At 40.5% G+C, this 16904-nt stretch overlaps 1 protein-coding gene across 1 annotated transcript in view; it reads left to right on the top strand.

Moving 5' to 3' along the window:
• Window positions 1-209: 209 nt before the first annotated feature.
• Window positions 210-16904, top strand: part of Pkhd1 (PKHD1, fibrocystin/polyductin) — a 430053-nt gene continuing 413358 nt past the window's right edge. The window contains exons 1-6 of the mRNA XM_005369574.2: window positions 210-261; window positions 1780-1857; window positions 2403-2547; window positions 5329-5437; window positions 9065-9122; window positions 13553-13631. Of these exons, the coding sequence (XP_005369631.2) occupies window positions 210-261; window positions 1780-1857; window positions 2403-2547; window positions 5329-5437; window positions 9065-9122; window positions 13553-13631 (521 nt within the window). The remainder of the gene's footprint in view (window positions 262-1779; window positions 1858-2402; window positions 2548-5328; window positions 5438-9064; window positions 9123-13552; window positions 13632-16904) is intronic.

Below are 16904 nucleotides of genomic sequence, written 5' to 3'. Positions count from 1 at the left end.
AAAGAAAAGAGAGCTACACTTGTTGGGCTGGCATTACATCTGTCCCATCTTTTTGTTTTCTGTTTCAATATTGCTCATAGATGGTATATAGGCATTATTATTTTTTTTACTTTATGCTTAATAAGGCACAAAAGTCACATTCCATCAATCAACGAGAAAAATGCTTTTAATATCGGAGCCATCTCAAGAGGGCTAGCTAGCTGGACGTCATGCCTGCCTGGCTGATCACTCTCCTGAGTATGGGAGTTCTGCTTCTAGCAGGTAAGTCGAAAGCGTGTGAACAGCTCGCACATCAGACCACTAGGCCGCCTTGAGAGCTCTATTAATAGGAAAGTATTAATGTAGCAAGTATAGTAGGCTTGCTTGCATCCTGTAGGCAGATACAATTTTTATTTGCCCACTTAAAATGTGAGTTAAAACATCATTTGAGAAGGAAGTATTTGCTTCGGGATCTGAAATAATACATTTTTTTTCCTGTGATGAGTATCTGGGGTTATTTGTTAAATTGTTATGAGTATATATTTCAGCTTTTAGTGGCCAGTAGGGGTGGCTGTTACAATTCACATATTTTAACGATACCTTGACTTCTTCTATAATCTATTTTTGAACTAGTAGATATAATTTTTATTAGATTTTATTGTTATGTATTCCCTAAGGAATTGTGTCTTAGTGATTAATGGCTGCTTGTATTAAAATCACCTTTTATTTTTCCTAATCATGCCTTCAACTTCTCAGTGAGCTTGTTAATCCTCTGCATCTTATCATATTTTTTTGTCTTCTTTGGACAAAATTATCTAATCATCTTTGGGGGTCTAAGGATGGTGTGATCTGGTTGGGTTGTCATGACAATATGTTCATGTTACTGCAATTCTTAGGTGTGTAGTGAGCTACCAAATGGTTGCCTGGGCTAGTTCACAGGCAAAGTCTTGTTTATACTTGAAATTTTCTGACATGGAAATGAAGCCATTTTTTATAGATAACACACACTTTGTTTGCCTATTATCATCTGGAGATACCCAGTGATTTTTGCTAGCCTCCTTGAAGTGGCTTTACCTTGACCATGACAGATCTATGAATATCCACAAAGATGTTAGTAGGCCCAGTTTAATCTAGCATTTCAAGCCCTCTCCCTTTTTATTTTAAAGGAAGTTCTACAATGTTTTTACTCTAGTCCCTCAATGATCCTTCAAGGAAAAGTCATGGAAGTCTTGGTAATTCTTGGGAATAATTCTAACTATGTGGTTCATCAGACTCCAAAAACAAACAAACAAACAAACAAACAAACAAACAAACAAACAAACCAACCCAGAGGACAGGGTGGCAAGAAAGGAGAAAGGAAGCAGGCACATCTCCAAGAAGGTTTTCCTCTTCCAAGGAAATAGGAATAAAAGTAGTGAACTTTATATGTAAATGTGACCATCTGCACAGGGTGGAATAGAGGAGAGAGGCAGAGGGAGTTCATATAAGAAGCAAGCATGTCTCTGAGACTGTTTCTAAGGGAAGCAGAAATTCAGAATTGTCCGATGAATGCTGGGGTTCTGGATTGCTCAAATCAGAGTGATAAATTTTCCTTAAAGTAGGACCCTAAAGGTTTCCTGGGCCATCAATGCCTGAATATAAGTGCACATCCTGAACCAGAAACTCTGGTAATGGGGCCTGGAGATTGATTCTTCATCCAACCCTTGATTGATATATACATGCTAAAGTCTGCTTTAAGAGATTGGGGGTGCTAGTGGATCATACACAACCTTCAAAACCAGTATTTTCTTTTCTTGACAGACCCTTACCTGAGTGTGCAGATTGAACCTGTGGAAGGTAGCCTTGCAGGGGGAACATGGATCACGGTTGTTTTGAATGGTAGGTTTGGGCTTCTCTAAATGTGACTGCTGGATTTATAGATCCAAAGTTCAAAGAAGTATGAATCCTTGCCTCCTGCTCTAAGAACAGTGCTAAAAAAGGGTCCGAGCAGGATGAACTGATTGCCCCAACTCTGTCTTTGCAGATGCTAACTGGCCAGTGTCATAGCAGAGGTCACTGTTGAATCAGTGTCCTCATGGTGGGGTGCTTGGGATGATGGTGAGCTGTTTTGGCAGGGATGCTAAGCACTCTCTTGGCTGTTGCCCTTATACAGGATTCCATATTAGGAGCCCTTAAACCATACCCATGGCACAAAGTAGCCTGGAAGGTTGGGAAACTGTTCCCTAGAGGGTAGAAAGATGTGAAGGGAGAAAGAAAATTGTAGGTTCATAAGTATGAGAACTTTTTTAAAACAACATTAATAACTGCCTTTGGAAATGAGTATTGATGGTATCCGCAGGCCAACACAATGTCTTACATTGCCCTCCTGTGGCCAATGTTTGCATTTCCCTGCATGTCTCAGCCAGATGTCTTCTTGTGTTTAGTTTTGGAGAACAGTGTTCTTTACCCCAACAACGGCTCTCAGCTGGAGATAGACATGGTGAACTTGGCAGTTCCAGCCTTACCGAGGATCCCCTGTGATGTCTATCCTGTCTTCGTCGATTTGCCTGTGGTGACTTGCCAAACCAGGTACACAAGTCTGGAACACAACACCTGGCAGGAGGAGTGGGCTTCCCTTTTCTCAGTAGCTTTGGGAGACATGACTCCTACAGTGCCTCCAATGATCAGGCGTGGCTTTAAAACACTCTACAGGAATATACTTACATGCTTTCAAAATTCTTCTCCTTTAATCTCTCTTGGAGTAGACAACAGAAGCAGAGTTCTGTCTATGGCAGAAAGGACAAATGAAAGAAAATGAAAATTAACCCTATCATCACACAAAAGTAATCACTCTTCGATGTTTCTTTCTTTTGTAAATCTTTATTCTTGACTGTTTCATTTTATTTTTTGAGATTATAATACAATCACATCATTTCCCCCTTCCCTTTCCTCCCTCCAAATCCTCCACACACCCCACCTTGCTATCTTTCAAACTTGTGACCCCCATCAACATCACCATTAATTATTGTTATGTGCATATATTTATATGTATACACATATCAGTCCCTAGATATTACCTGCTATAGTGTTATGTGGATGTGCATTTTCAGAGCTGACCATTTGGCACTAGACAACCAATCTGTGTGCTCTTGCCTGGGGAGGATCATCTCTCCTGCTCTTAGCTGGTGCCTGGAGCTCTTCATGCAGGGTTGAGGCCTCGTGGGTTTTCCCCCCATTCACTTTGGCATGATTACTGTTCTTGTTCAGCTCACATTTGGGCAGTCATGTTGGTGAGACTTTCTGGGTAGAACCTCTGACCGTTGAAGCACAATCTCACAGTAGACTTCTTGACCCCCTGGCTCTAGCAGTCTTTCTAAAGACCTCAGCATGACCTACATATGCAAGTATGTGGTCAATATTGGACAAAGTTCCATGAGCTGCTGAGAAGAAAGTATATTTTTTTTGTGTTTGCTTGAGGTGATCCATCAATATCTGCTAGATAGCTTTGATTTATGATGTTATTTAACTCGAGCATTTTTCTGTGTAGTTTTCTTGTCCAGTTGATATGTCCCTTGATGAGAGTGAAAAAGTGAAGTCACCCCATCACTGTATGAGGAGGAGCATGCTATTTTAGCTGCAGTGGGGTTTCTTTTGTTAACTTGGGTGCCACTGTGCTTGGTGCATTAGAGTTGCAATATTCTCTTGGTGAATGTTTCCTCTGACAAGTGAGCAGGTAGTATCCTTCCCTATCTATTCTAGCTATTGTGGATTTGACGTCTATCAAATATTAAAATGGCTATATCTACTTGCTTCTTGGGTTCATTTGCTTAGAATATTTTTCCATCATTTTACGCTGAGATGATGTCTATCTTTATGGTAAAGCATATTTCTTGGATGCAGCAGAAAAATAGATTCTGTTTTCTAATCTAATCTATTAGCCTGCATCTTTTTTATTTGGGAATTGAGACTGTTAATATTGATAGTTCATGATGGGCAATGGTTATTGACTTCTATGTTGATATATTGTGCATTTCTACCAATCTTTTGATTTACTGTTCTGGGATTACTTATTTCATTTGTTTTCTTCTGTGTAGTTAACCTCTTCAGGCTGGTATTTTCCTTCTAGTGACTTCTGTAGGACTGGATTGAAAATTTTGTTTTAGTGTTGAGTGTTTTTTTTTTCCCTCTATCTATTGTGATTGATAGTTTTGCTGCGTATAGTAATCTGGGTTGGTATCTGTCATCTCTAAATCTCTAAGAGTTTACTGAATATCTATCCAGGCCCTTCTGACTTTTAAAGTCTCCATTGAAAAGTCGGGTGTCCATCCATCCACTCCTTCACCGTTTCTGTTCAGAAGGGGGTAGGCCTCCCATGTACATCACAAAGTATTTTTCTAATGGTTCTGTCTTGATATCTATGCGACTTGGTCTTTTTCCACTGAAGCTTTTAACATCTTTGCTCTGTTTTGTATGTATAAAGTTTTCATTATTCTATGTAGTGAGGAATTTCTTTCCTGGTCCAGTCTACTTGGTGTTCTGCTTGCTTCCTGTACCTTGATAGGCATCTCTTTCTTTAGTTTGGTGATTTAATTCAATGATTTTGTTTAAAATATTTCTGGGTCTTAGACTTGTGTTACTTTGATGTCTTCTATTTCTATTATTTATAGATTTAGTTTTTTGATGGTGTCACAGATTTCCTGGATCTTTTGTGCCTTTTTTTTTTTTTTTAGATGTAACATTTTGTTTGACTGAGGTATCCATTTCTTCTACCTTGTCTTCAATGCCTGGGGTTCTTTCTTCCATGTCTTGAACTCTGTTGATGAGGTTTACCTCTGAAATTTTTGTTTGACTTCCTACCTTTCTCCTTTCCAGTTTTATTTCAGTTTGGGTTTTCTTTAGTGATGATGCTCCTACTTTCACATCTCAAACTGTTTTCATTACTTCATTCCACTCTCTCTTTGTGTTTTCATAGACTTCATTAAGATATATTCATAGCCTCTTTAAGATCCTAGAACGTACTCATAGTTGCTATTTTGAAGTGCTTTTCTTGAGCCCTTAAAGTCCTATGAGCCCATAATCGTGAGCTATTAAGCTCTTAAGTTTAAAGGACTTTCATCATCATCATCAACAACAACAATAACAACAACAAGAAGTACAGTTTCTCTTGGTGAGGACTTGGCCCAAGTGGAGCTCTAGGGAGTAGTAGATCTAGGTGGTAAAAAGTGAAATATAGAGATATTCCCTCAGCTCCATCTTACAAATACAGGGGCGAAGCGGGAAGCAATCAGGTGGGAACTCTTGTGTGTGTGTGTGTGTGTGTGTGTGTGTGTGTGTGTTTAATTCATAAAGATTTCTGTTTTCTGTCCCCAGATCTCTGCTGTCTGAAGCCCATGCAGGACGGTACTCTCTGGAGATACGCTCTGGGGAGCGAGTGTTAGGCGGCCCATGTTCGGGATCATTGGATGGCTGTACTTTCAAGGTGGGTTATGAGGAGAGACGGATGTGTGTTTGGTTGCTCAGATAGAAGATATGTTATCGATAACAAGTTATAAATCAACAGCATGTCTGCTTTAATAGGGAAGAAGAAATATACAGAAAATGTTAGGGTTTCTCTGACATTGTGAAGGATAAATACTGACTACTTGTATGTCAGGCTCTAGTGAGTGCCTTCTGTATATTGTGTAGTACAAGGCTCCTGAACTGATTATGGAACCATCTATTATGCTTGCTACATCACCCAGGCAGTAAATGGCAGAACCAGGATTTGAACTCTCATGTGACTGGGAATCCACATTGAACCTGAAGCTCATGAATTATGAGCTTTAGACAATGCCTTTGTGGACAAGTGCCATGTCTCTAGCTGATTCTGAGTTAGAATACTGAAAGAACTCAGGGGTCCCAGGTCCTTTGAGGGACCCAATCTCCCTGCCCCCTGCTCCAGGGCACCTTTTTCTGTTCTTCCTGACACTAGTCTGAAAGCCCCTTTGCTGCTGGAACTCTCCTTCACAGTCAGACAGATCAAGAAGGCAAGATGGCAGACCTTCGGTTCAGCATCTGATATTATTTAATTTAGAACCTTCATATGTAGATTAGGCTTACTTTTATGTTTGATCAGCCTAAAATCTTGTAGGAAAGTGTGCTGCAAGAGAGCAACCCTTGCAGCAGGCACTCGTGAAAGGTGGTGCTCCAGCGATGCTCCAGCGGTGCTCCAGCAGTGCTCCCAGTGGTGCTCAAGAGCTCTGCTTAACAACTATAGAGAACAGAACTGAGTCATTAGGTCATGCTGCTTTACAGTCAAGACCAAACTCAACTTGACTATCAGATCAGCACTAACTTTTTGAAATTAGGAATTTGTTGTCCAATCACAGTTAACAATGTGATCCTCAACCCAAGAGAATATTACTGTCTAAAGAATTTGTCTCTGTAAGTACATAGCGAAAGGAAGAAACAAAGTTCCATTATTCTTTCTCCTTAAGAACCGCATCCCCACCTCTCCGGGGCTCAGGGACCATCAGAGAGAAGTGTCTGAGCACTCCCGAAACACCAGGCTGCCTTCGCCTCAGGAAGTAGTTTTCCTACTTATTATAAAGATCAGTAAGGACAGGGGTGGTGGAAACACACTTCCCGAAATTGTGCATTAAAGAAAACGGGTCGAGCAGTGGCTCTGCTAACTTGCTGAGTTGATGAACTATCAACAGGGGATGCAGTTAATGAGAGGCGCTTGAGTGAACTAAGATGCAGTGTGCCTTTCTGCTTTGGGACTGGGACTGAGGGAACCATGGGTATTAAAAATTAATTCCATCTTGCCAGCCCACTCCAAAGAGCCTGCTGTGGGCACTGACAAGTCTGAAGGACTCACAGAAGGTTTATCAGGCAGCTGGCGGCTGCGACTTTATCCTCCTAATCCGCTGGTTTTGCCACCCCTCTCTGGCCCACCTACCTTCCCATCGTGCTGTTGCTGACCTCACTGGGTTCAGGGATCAGCATGTAGGCAGCCTGCTTTGGAAGCTCATTAATTTCTCACTGTTTTCTCTCCAGCCTAGTGGGTGACCAGAATTCTGTTTCTCTGAGAAACGGTACTATTTTATGTTTTATGAATACAGAGAGAATCGCAAGTTAAAAATTGCATTGTGGTTTAACCCTAAATATATCCCAGGACTCTCTGAGGAGTGGGAAGGAAGCAGTGAGGGAGTCTATGTGTACCCACTAACTTCTTGAAGGATGGCAGATGTCACAGCACATCTCCTGTTTCAAGTTGGAAACCTAAAGGTGTGTGTCAGTATTTGCTTTGAAGTGGTCTGCTCCATCTGCCTCAGTTTTTAATGAGCGCAAGCAAGGGCAACAACAACTTCTTTCAAATTCCAACGGAAGTCACTTCGGAAGGAAGGGCCTCCCCATGGGAGAAGAAAGGTAGAGAGCAGCTATTGGGTCGGTTTGGCATCATGTGTGGAACTGCATTAATTTTTATCCTCTGTTGAGATCACAGCGAGTTCTTAATCTGTGAAGTCACAGTAGCCTTCTCTGGACCCCCTGACTGTGCGTGTTTTCTGTGAACTAGTTTCTAACCCTTTCCCATAGAGAATGGGGAAAATGGCCTTGGTGGCAAACTGTGCCGCTGTGTAGATCAATACTTACACTCCACACTCAACAGGGCACCATCGGCTTGGTTGAAAAGCCTTTTCATTCCAGATGCCTGATTAGGGCCGTTGATTAACCACGGCTGTTCTCTGGTAATCGTCTCCCTGGGAATTTGGACTCCCAGGAAGCTGGATGCAGTCCAAATAAAACAGTTTGCTGTAGTTTGTTTTGTAAGTGGGAAGCATTGTAGGTGTTTAGAAAAGAAGCAGCCTAGGCGTCTAGTATGGCGATTAAGTCTCTTTCCTGGGTGAAACATTAACTCAGGGGTCAAATCTTGGTCTGATCAGTCCAGCCTGTTCTGTATGTGTCTCCGTTTCCTCACGTAGCCTGGGACACAGCAAGGCTCTCCTCTTAGCCTAACCTAGGTGTCTGTAGGTAAGACAGACTTCCAGAATTATCTCACGCTCCCTTTCCTTCTCAACATTACATCAGTCAACCGTGAATGGGCTCCTAGATGGATTGACGGGAGTCCAAATGTCTCCTACATTTCAGGCCAGGCAAAGGAAAGCAAGCGCAATGTTTTAAGAAAGGGACATTGTAAGTTGGTTTTGTGTTTCCATGACTAGGCTTCAGCGTGTTCCCACTTCTTTCATAAATGTTATTTCGCTCCTGTGTGTGTGTGCGTGTGTGTGTGTGTGTTTGTTCGTGGGTTTGGTTGGTGTATGTATTTCGTTGGGGGGTGTTTGTTTTGTTTCTGTCTGTCTGTCTTTTGCTTCTACCTTGTTTCAGTCAGGCTCTCTGCTACTTTTCCACGAACCTCCAGAGAATTTGTCTCCACTTCCCAAATCACCATAGGAGCACCAGGATAACAGATGCTTCTGACTTTCTGTGGGTCGTGGGGATTGAAACTCAGGTCCTCACGCCTACATGACAAATGTCTTATTCACTGAGCCGTGATAGACCCATGGCCTCCTTCTTGAAGGACAGTGTTCCTTCCCATTTCTTGAATATTTTCCCACAAACAGGTGCCTTTTGTTTTCCCAACTTTGCTCCTATATATCCAACTTCCTACTATGGCTAGCTGACAATAATTTAAACTACCCCCTTCCAGCTTAAAATTAATTCTTTTCTAGGTAAATATGAATCTTTACGTCTCAAAGATATTAGATTATAGTAATGGAATTAAAAGAGTGACACTCTGGATCGTACCTTATCCACCTTTCTTTTTGGCAAAATATGTCCTTGGGTGTGGCAGGTAAGTAGATAGAAAGAGGCTTGCAAGATATTAATTGTATGGTACAGGGTAGAGAGATGCAAGGCCTCGAACAGATTCCTTGAACTCGTCTGCAGAACATAATGATTCCTGTCATTCCTGCTTCGTGAAACTAGCGTGAGGATAACAAGAAGCAGGTGTGACGTGATCAGGGCAATACATCCTGTTTTCCACTCCTGCTTTCTGAGGACCACTTTGTGGCTTTTGTGGTCAAGTGGAGTCTAATAAAATGTTCCCTTTTGATGATACTTTCAGTTTTCCAAGGCACAGACACCTGTTGTGTATCAAGTTAACCCACCAAGTGGAGTTCCAGGTAAGACCTCTTCTGCTAACCATGAATAATTGTGAATCTCTTGCCAACCTTGTAAACACTTGTACCAGTGTGTGGTCTCTATAGTCCATTAGCTTCTTATTTTGAAAGTAAGTTTTGAAAATAAGTTTCAGCTTCTGGTTTCTTCTTAAATTATTTTGTTTTTTTTCCTTTAGGCACTTTTGTTCTATGACTTTACTGATAACAAAAAAATTCCAAAACATGATTAAAAAAAAAGAGAGAGTCCGACAAAATCCAAATTATTGAACACAGGAGCCTGCAGAAGATAGAAATCACCACCACTCTATTCCCACATGAAATAGTCCATCCACACCAGAACTCCTCACTGAACCCTTACTGTGTGCTAGCTTACATTTTTAACTCTCCATATGTATTATTATCTGAGGATCATAAAACGTGATGCTATGGGAACTATTTCTCATATTGAAGAGAAAGAAATGAGGTATCCGAGGATTCTTCAAAGTAATGGTTCTCAACCTTGCTAATGTTGCGACCCTTTAATACAGTTCCTCAAGCTTTTGAGTCCCCACCCATAAAATTATTTTGTTTCTGCATTATAACTGTAATTTAGCTGCTGTTATGAATCATAACATAAATATCTGATATGCAGGATATCTGATTGTGACCCCCCCCAACCCAAAGGTGTTGAGACCACAGTGAGAACTGCTACTCTAAAGTCCTATCAGGAATAAGTGGTGCAGCCGAGGTTTGAAGTGAGATAAAGCCTGTGTATGTTGCTATTTTGACGTGTGTACTGGATACAACTCAGAATGCTATTAGCCTTGATGTTTACCTAGAAGATTTGTTTGTGAGTTAGAGAAACACAGACATATGTACGTGATCTTAGTTAAAAGACTTGGAAAGGATGAAACACAGGCATATTAGAGCCAGGAGGGTGGACAAGGAGGAGGTTGTGCAAGGGTAGGGGATTTACATAGAAGAGGCAGATGCTCAGAGACATAGACCCAGTAACGTTGTAAGTTTTCTTTAAAACTAAATAGTAAACACAGCTTTTAAAAATGTACCTTACTATTTTTTTATGGGCAAATTCCTATGTGTACGTATATATCAGATTTTTCATTTGTTCTGTATTTTCAGTAAGATATACATCTGCGAACATCATTGCTAATTAAAAAAAATCATTACATTTGCTTATTTCCATATCTTTAATGTGTGCGCGTACCGTGTACATGAGCACAGGTATCACAGCTTGTGTGTGGAGGTCAGAGGACAAGTTTCAGGAGCTGGTCTCTCCTACTACCGTGTGGGTTCAGGGATGAAGCTCAGGTCACCGTGTTCAATGGGAAGTGCCTTTTAAAACCCACTCAAGAACAATGGCAATGGGTTTTTGATCCTACTGCACGCACTGGCTTTGTGGGAGCCTAGGCAGTTTGGATGCTCACCTTACTAGACCTGGATGGAGGTGGGTGGTCCTTGGACTTCCCACAGGGCAGGGAACCCTGATTGCTCTTTGGGCTGACGAGGGAGGGGGACTTGATTGGGGGAGGGGGAGGGAAATGGGAGGCGGTGGCAGGGAGGAGGCAGAAATCTTTAATAAATAAATAAATTAAAAAAAACAGTGAATAATTGATTTTATTAGAGGTACACTCTGTGCAGAGCGAGTACAAGTTAGTATTGTATTTTAATCATTATTTTCCTATTGTTTACTCCTCTTTTAAATAAATTGATGCCTCTCTACAAAAAAAATAAAACCCACTGAACCATCTTACAAGGCCATGTTGCTAAGTTTTTAGGTATGATTATGTCAGACTGCATAATTTGTTCTAATTGTTTTTGAAGTGATTGACTGGTTAAGATAATAAGAATGAATATCTGTGTTACAGATGGTGTTTGCATGTTACAGTGTTTAGGCAAAATTTATGTATGAGTGTATTTAAAATATATTCTAAAGAACAAGAATTTGGCATTGTCTTACTGATATGAGACTTTCACAGATATATCCCATTGCATTCGTTTGGTTAACCAAGACATGATCACGTCTCATGAAAAAGAATGCAAACTGTGACAGTTATACGGTTATTTGGGTTCCTGGTCTTTGTCTGTAGAAGGCTCCAGATAAGGTGACAGACATCTTATTCTGATGAGGGATGAATAAGGAGCCATTGGCGACATGAGGTGGGATGTCAGCTGCTCTCCAGATCTGTCAAACCTGTTTGTCTCGCCAAGGTGGAGTTCTGCACACTGTCTCTTTCACCCTCTGGGGGCATGCAGAGTGGTCCCTCAAGGTACAATCTGGTTGCATCTCTGCAATCACTTTCTAGACAATTACTCTCATTTCATTTGGGATGCTTGCCCAGAGTAGCAGCCAGGGACACGCAGGAGGAGGTAGCTACATACAAGATGGCGTTTTATTTTACGGGTTGTTGGATTTTTGTATGTGCTTAACAGTCCTTCACTGTGGCGTGCAATCCCCTGCCACTGTGCTCTGCTTTGCCCATTTGTCAGCCTCTGTTGGGCTTCTCTGTTTAGGGACAAAGACCCTATGGGATTTTCCAATTTCTGTAACCTGCTATTTGTTTTCAAGTCGAACATAACAAAGCTTGACCTCTTCCCAGAGAACTTGGAAGCCAATCGGGCAGCTTCATCCATATTAAGTAGAACTATTCTGCCCATTTAGCAGCAGCAGAAGATTTATGAAAACTCTGACCTTTGTCTCAGCCATTAAGGACCCACCCTTTCTCTTTATGCACCTGAAAGTTTCAGTGCTAGCCATGCAGTGACCACAGATGAAAGTCTCCCTTACCAATGACACACAGAACAGCATGCAGAGAATCCACAGATGGTGAGGTTCAGCAGCTGTAAGTGCTCGTGGAGAAACTCAGAGTTTTCTGGACACAGTGACCCCAAGTCTATCTTGAGGTTTTACTGAACTAACAATACCCATCTCATCTGCGAAGCTAGTTTATGATAATATTACTGCCTGTATATCTTGAGTAGCTGGTGTTATAGGAACTTGACAGTCCATGATTCACTCTGTCTTTGAACAGCATATTTGCTGAGTGAACAACATATGTCCATTATCTGGACTGTAGCCTTAACTCTCTTGCTGTTCTGTGCTTGTCTTTAGGTCCTGTCTGTTTGGCTCATGAGGGTCTTTTGTCTTTTGTACTTTGAGATATGGAAGACAATTAGGATCCTTGAAGACTAATCAGAGATTGTGTGATACAGCCTCTTCATTTAGCTTTTTGTTTTGTGTTCTCATTTTTATTAGTTCTTTGAGAATTTCTCACAATATATTTTATCACATTTACCCTCTCTTCCCACTCTGTCCAGATTCACTTCCCCTTCCTTACCTATGCAGCTTTGTGTTTTATTTTATCTTCCTTACAACAAATAAATACCAAGTACAATTTATGCCCCCATACTTTTGGGGGTGGCCTTCCACTGGAGTGTGAATGGCTTACCAGGGGCCACACTCTTAAAGGAAATTATGCCTCCTCTCTCCACAGCTTACTGTTGCCAGTAGCTCTGTATCTAGGGGTAGAGTTTCATGCTAACCTCCCTATTCCAGGCTAGCATGTTGTCTGCTTTTAGCTTGCACATGTTTTGTGCATGCTGTTTCCTCAAGTGCTGTGAGTTTGTTTGTACCAGCAACGGATCCATTGTGTCTGACAAACATTGTTTCTTAGTTACCATCCCTGCCTCTAAATCCTACAATCTTTTTACCCCACTTCCACAATGATCCTGGAGTACTTGGGGGTGTGATATGGTTATTCCCAGATACAGCCAAACACTCCATAACTCTTATGCTTTATAAGTTGACCAATTTTGAGTCTCTGAGTTAATTGCCATCTATTGTAAAAAGAAGCTGCTTTCATGAGTGTTGAGAGATATTGCACATAAAACACACACACACACACACAGAGGATATCATTTGCTGTTTAATGTGTGCATAGGTTGTATACATTCATATCAAAATATGCATATCTATCTCCTCAAATATAATTTTGAAGATACTCAAGGTCCTTCTAGATTTTCAAACATAGTACACCGATATTATGTAAAGTCATCAAATTGTGCAGTAGAATACCAGGACTTATTTCCGCTTTCACTGGAACTTAGCTGCCATTTGTCAACCTTGGCTTATCCCTCCCTCTCACTGATTCTTCCCAGCCTATTCTTGCCAAGAATAGGTAGGTACTATTCTACTCTCAACTTCTGTGAAATCAATGTTTTAGGTATTACATTATTTTAGCCTTCCTGGTGTGTAACTTTGATCACCGGATTCTAACACTCATTTTACATTTATATAATTTATTAAACCTGCTAATTTTATACACCTGTGCCTTGTTGGGTATATGTATGTAACAAAACGAAAGCAAGTAGAACTTATGTTACTCATTTGGAATTTGCACTAAGCTCATTGCATTTTGAACTGTTTTTAAAAACAGGACAAGTAATACAGGTGTATGGCTGGATCATTGCTGACCAGTTGGAAACCTTTGATCCTGATGCGGACTACATTGACAGGTAAGCCTAGGTTTGTTCCTGTGTTCACCTGGCTACCCGTGTGCAGATGGGTAGCTTCCTCTGCAGCAGCAAATTGCAAGGGCCCGGCACAGAACTGCCATTTTTCTCTATGCAGTTTATGGTCCATGGTGCACCAGATTTCAGCTTTTACTCTGTGAATGTTTACAACAGCCAGATTTTTTTTTTTTTCTGACAAGTAACAACTGGGCATGTGAACGACATTGTAACTGCATTCAAGGGTTTTCCTTTCACCCATCCTCTCTTAGGTTAAAGTAATTTCTTTCTAAAAGGATACATAAACACTAAAATTCATTAACTCCTTCTTTTAATCATTGCTCATGCATGCATTCAGAAGTCCTGTTAGTGGGATGAGAGGGAAGTGTGCGCTCAGGTACCAAAGAGGGAAGGAGCCATGGGCTCAGAGACTAAAAACTGTGTAGCTTGTAATGTTTATTGGGAGTGATTAAATGTGAACATGCCTTTATTTAATGGCTATTTTAGAAGTATAAATTGTTGCAGACTGCCCCCCTTCCTCTGGGTTCCATACTAGGGCCCACAGGCCAGCAGCTTTACTGGAGGCTAGAGTGGTCCTAGGGACCCTAGGGAAGACTCTATCTACTGCCCTCTAAACTCCTTTAAGCTTGTGCAACAACTCCAAACTGCACTCTCACCCCTGGGCTCCATATCCAGGTCTACTCCAGAAGCAGACTTCAGCTTTAAGGAGTACAGGCTGGATCTAGGGTGCCCAGTCCCAGCACCTATACTGGAGGCCAGGCTGGTCCTAGGGATCCCAGAGGCTAGATCAGATCTAGGGACCACAGACTACACCCTTCTCCTGAATTTCATCTCCTGATCTACAACTTTGGAAGAAGACTTTGGCTGAACCAGAGGCCAGAAGACCAGAGAGGGAAGAGAAATCATGGAACAAAACACAGATACAACAAAGACGAATGCAGGAATCAACACCAATCATCTCAAATCCAAATGTCTAAATGCCAGTGTAAGAACACAATCAATAAAAGAAAAGACACTGTGGCATCACCAGAGCCCTGCCATCCACAACAACAAGACATGAACAATTCAACACAGCTGAAGCACACGAAAACAACCATAGTGGTGATATGTGCCCATAATTCCAGTACTTGGGAGGCAAAGGCAGGTGGATCTCTGTGAGTTCGTTGCCAGCCTGGTCTATAGAAAAGTTCCAGGATATACAAACCCTGTATAAAACAAAAAATAAAGAAAATATTCTTAAAAGTGAATTTATAAAGATGATAGAGATCCTGAAAGAAATGAAGAAATCACTTAAAGAAATTGAGGGAAAGACAAACAAAAAATTGGAAGAAATCAATAAATTCCTAAAAAAAAGCCAAAGCAGATCATGGGGACCATGGGAGAGGGTTGAAGGGTAGAGGAGAGGCACGGAGGGGAGCAGGGAAACAATGTATAGCTCAATAAAATCAATAAAATAATAAATAAGTTTAAGAAGTAAACCAAGACAAAAACAAGCAAATAAATTAAAGAAACTGCCCAAGATCTGAAAATGGAAATAAAAGCAATCAATAAAACACAAGTGAATGGAATTCTGGAAAATGGAAAATCTGGGTAAGTGAACAGGAACTACAGATGCAAGCATCACCAACAGAATACCAGAGATGGAAAAAAGAATCTCAGGCATTGAAGACATAACAGAAGAAATAGATTCAACAGTCAAAGAAAATGTTAATTCCAAAAAAATTTGTAACACAAAACATTCAGTAAGTCTGTGACACTATGGAAAGACCAGACATAAGAATAACAGGAATAGAAGAAGAAGAAACACCGCTCAAAAAAACCAGAAAACATATTAAACAAAATAATAGAAGAAAAAATTTCAACCTGAAAAGAGACATGCTTATGAAGATACAAGAAGCTTACAGAACACCAAATAGATTGGATTAGAAAAGAAAATCCTTTTGCCATATAATAATCAAAATGCTAAACATATAGAACAAAAAAAGAATATTAAAAGTGGCAGAAGGAAAAGGTCAAGTAACATAAAAGGCAGGCCTATTAGAATCACACCTGATTTTTTAGTGGTTATTCTGAAATCCAGAAGGACCTGGGCTGATACCTTGCAGGCTGTGAGGAACTATGGATGCTAGCCTAGACTATATACCCAGCAAAACTGTCTGTCAATCACCATAGATGGAGTAAACAAGGTATTTCATGACAAAGTCAAATTAAAAAAAAAATCTATCCACAAACTTAGTCTTACAGAAGGTACTAGAAGGAAAACTCCAATCCCAGGAAGTTAACTACACCCACAAAAACACAGGCAATAGGTATTCTCATATGAGTAAAACATAAAGAAGGGAAACATACAAACACAGAGACACAGAGACACACAGATACACACACAGACACAAATACACACACACTACCACCACAAACAACAAGATAACAGAAATCAGCGATCAATGGTCATTAATATCCCTCAATATCAATAAACTCAATTCACCAATAAAAAGACACGACACAGGCTAACACAACGGGTATGAAAGCAGGACCCATTCTTCTGCTGCATGCAAGAAACACACCTTAATATCAAAGATAGACATTACCTCAGGGTAAGAGATTGGAAAAAGATTTTATAATCAAATGGACCTAAGAAGCAAGCTGGTGTAGCTATCCTAATAGGTAACAAAATATACTTCCAACCAAAATTAATCAAAAGAGAAGGGCATTTCATATTCATCAAAAAAAAAATCCACAAAGATGATGTTTCATTTCTGAACATTTATGTTCCAATTGTAAGGGTACCCAAATTTCTGAAACATTACTAAAGCTTAAATCACACATAGATCACCACACAATAATAGTGGGAGAATTTAACACCTGACTCTCAGCAATGGGCAGGTCATCCAGACAGAAATCGAGCAGAGAAATAACAGAACAGATGTATGACTCAAGTAGACTTAACAGACATCTACAGAACATTTTACTCAAACACAAAAGAATATGCCTTCTTCTCAATACCACATGAAAACTTCTTCAAAACTGACCTTATACTCAGTCACAAAATAAGTCTTTAGAGATACAAAAAACTGAAATAACCTCCTATGTCATATCAGACCACCATGGATTAAAGCTGGATTTCAACAACAACAGAAAGCTGACAGACTCATAGAAACTTAACAACTCTCTATGGAGTTAACACTGGGTCAAGGAAGGAATAAAGAAAGAAGATAAAGACTTCCTAGAATTCAACAAAAATGAGTGATGTGGGAGTGT

Source organism: Microtus ochrogaster, unplaced genomic scaffold (genome assembly GCF_000317375.1).
Source record: "Microtus ochrogaster isolate Prairie Vole_2 unplaced genomic scaffold, MicOch1.0 UNK52, whole genome shotgun sequence".
In the NCBI taxonomy this organism is placed as follows: domain Eukaryota; kingdom Metazoa; phylum Chordata; class Mammalia; order Rodentia; family Cricetidae; genus Microtus; species Microtus ochrogaster.
This window is presented reverse-complemented; position numbering and strand designations above follow the sequence as displayed.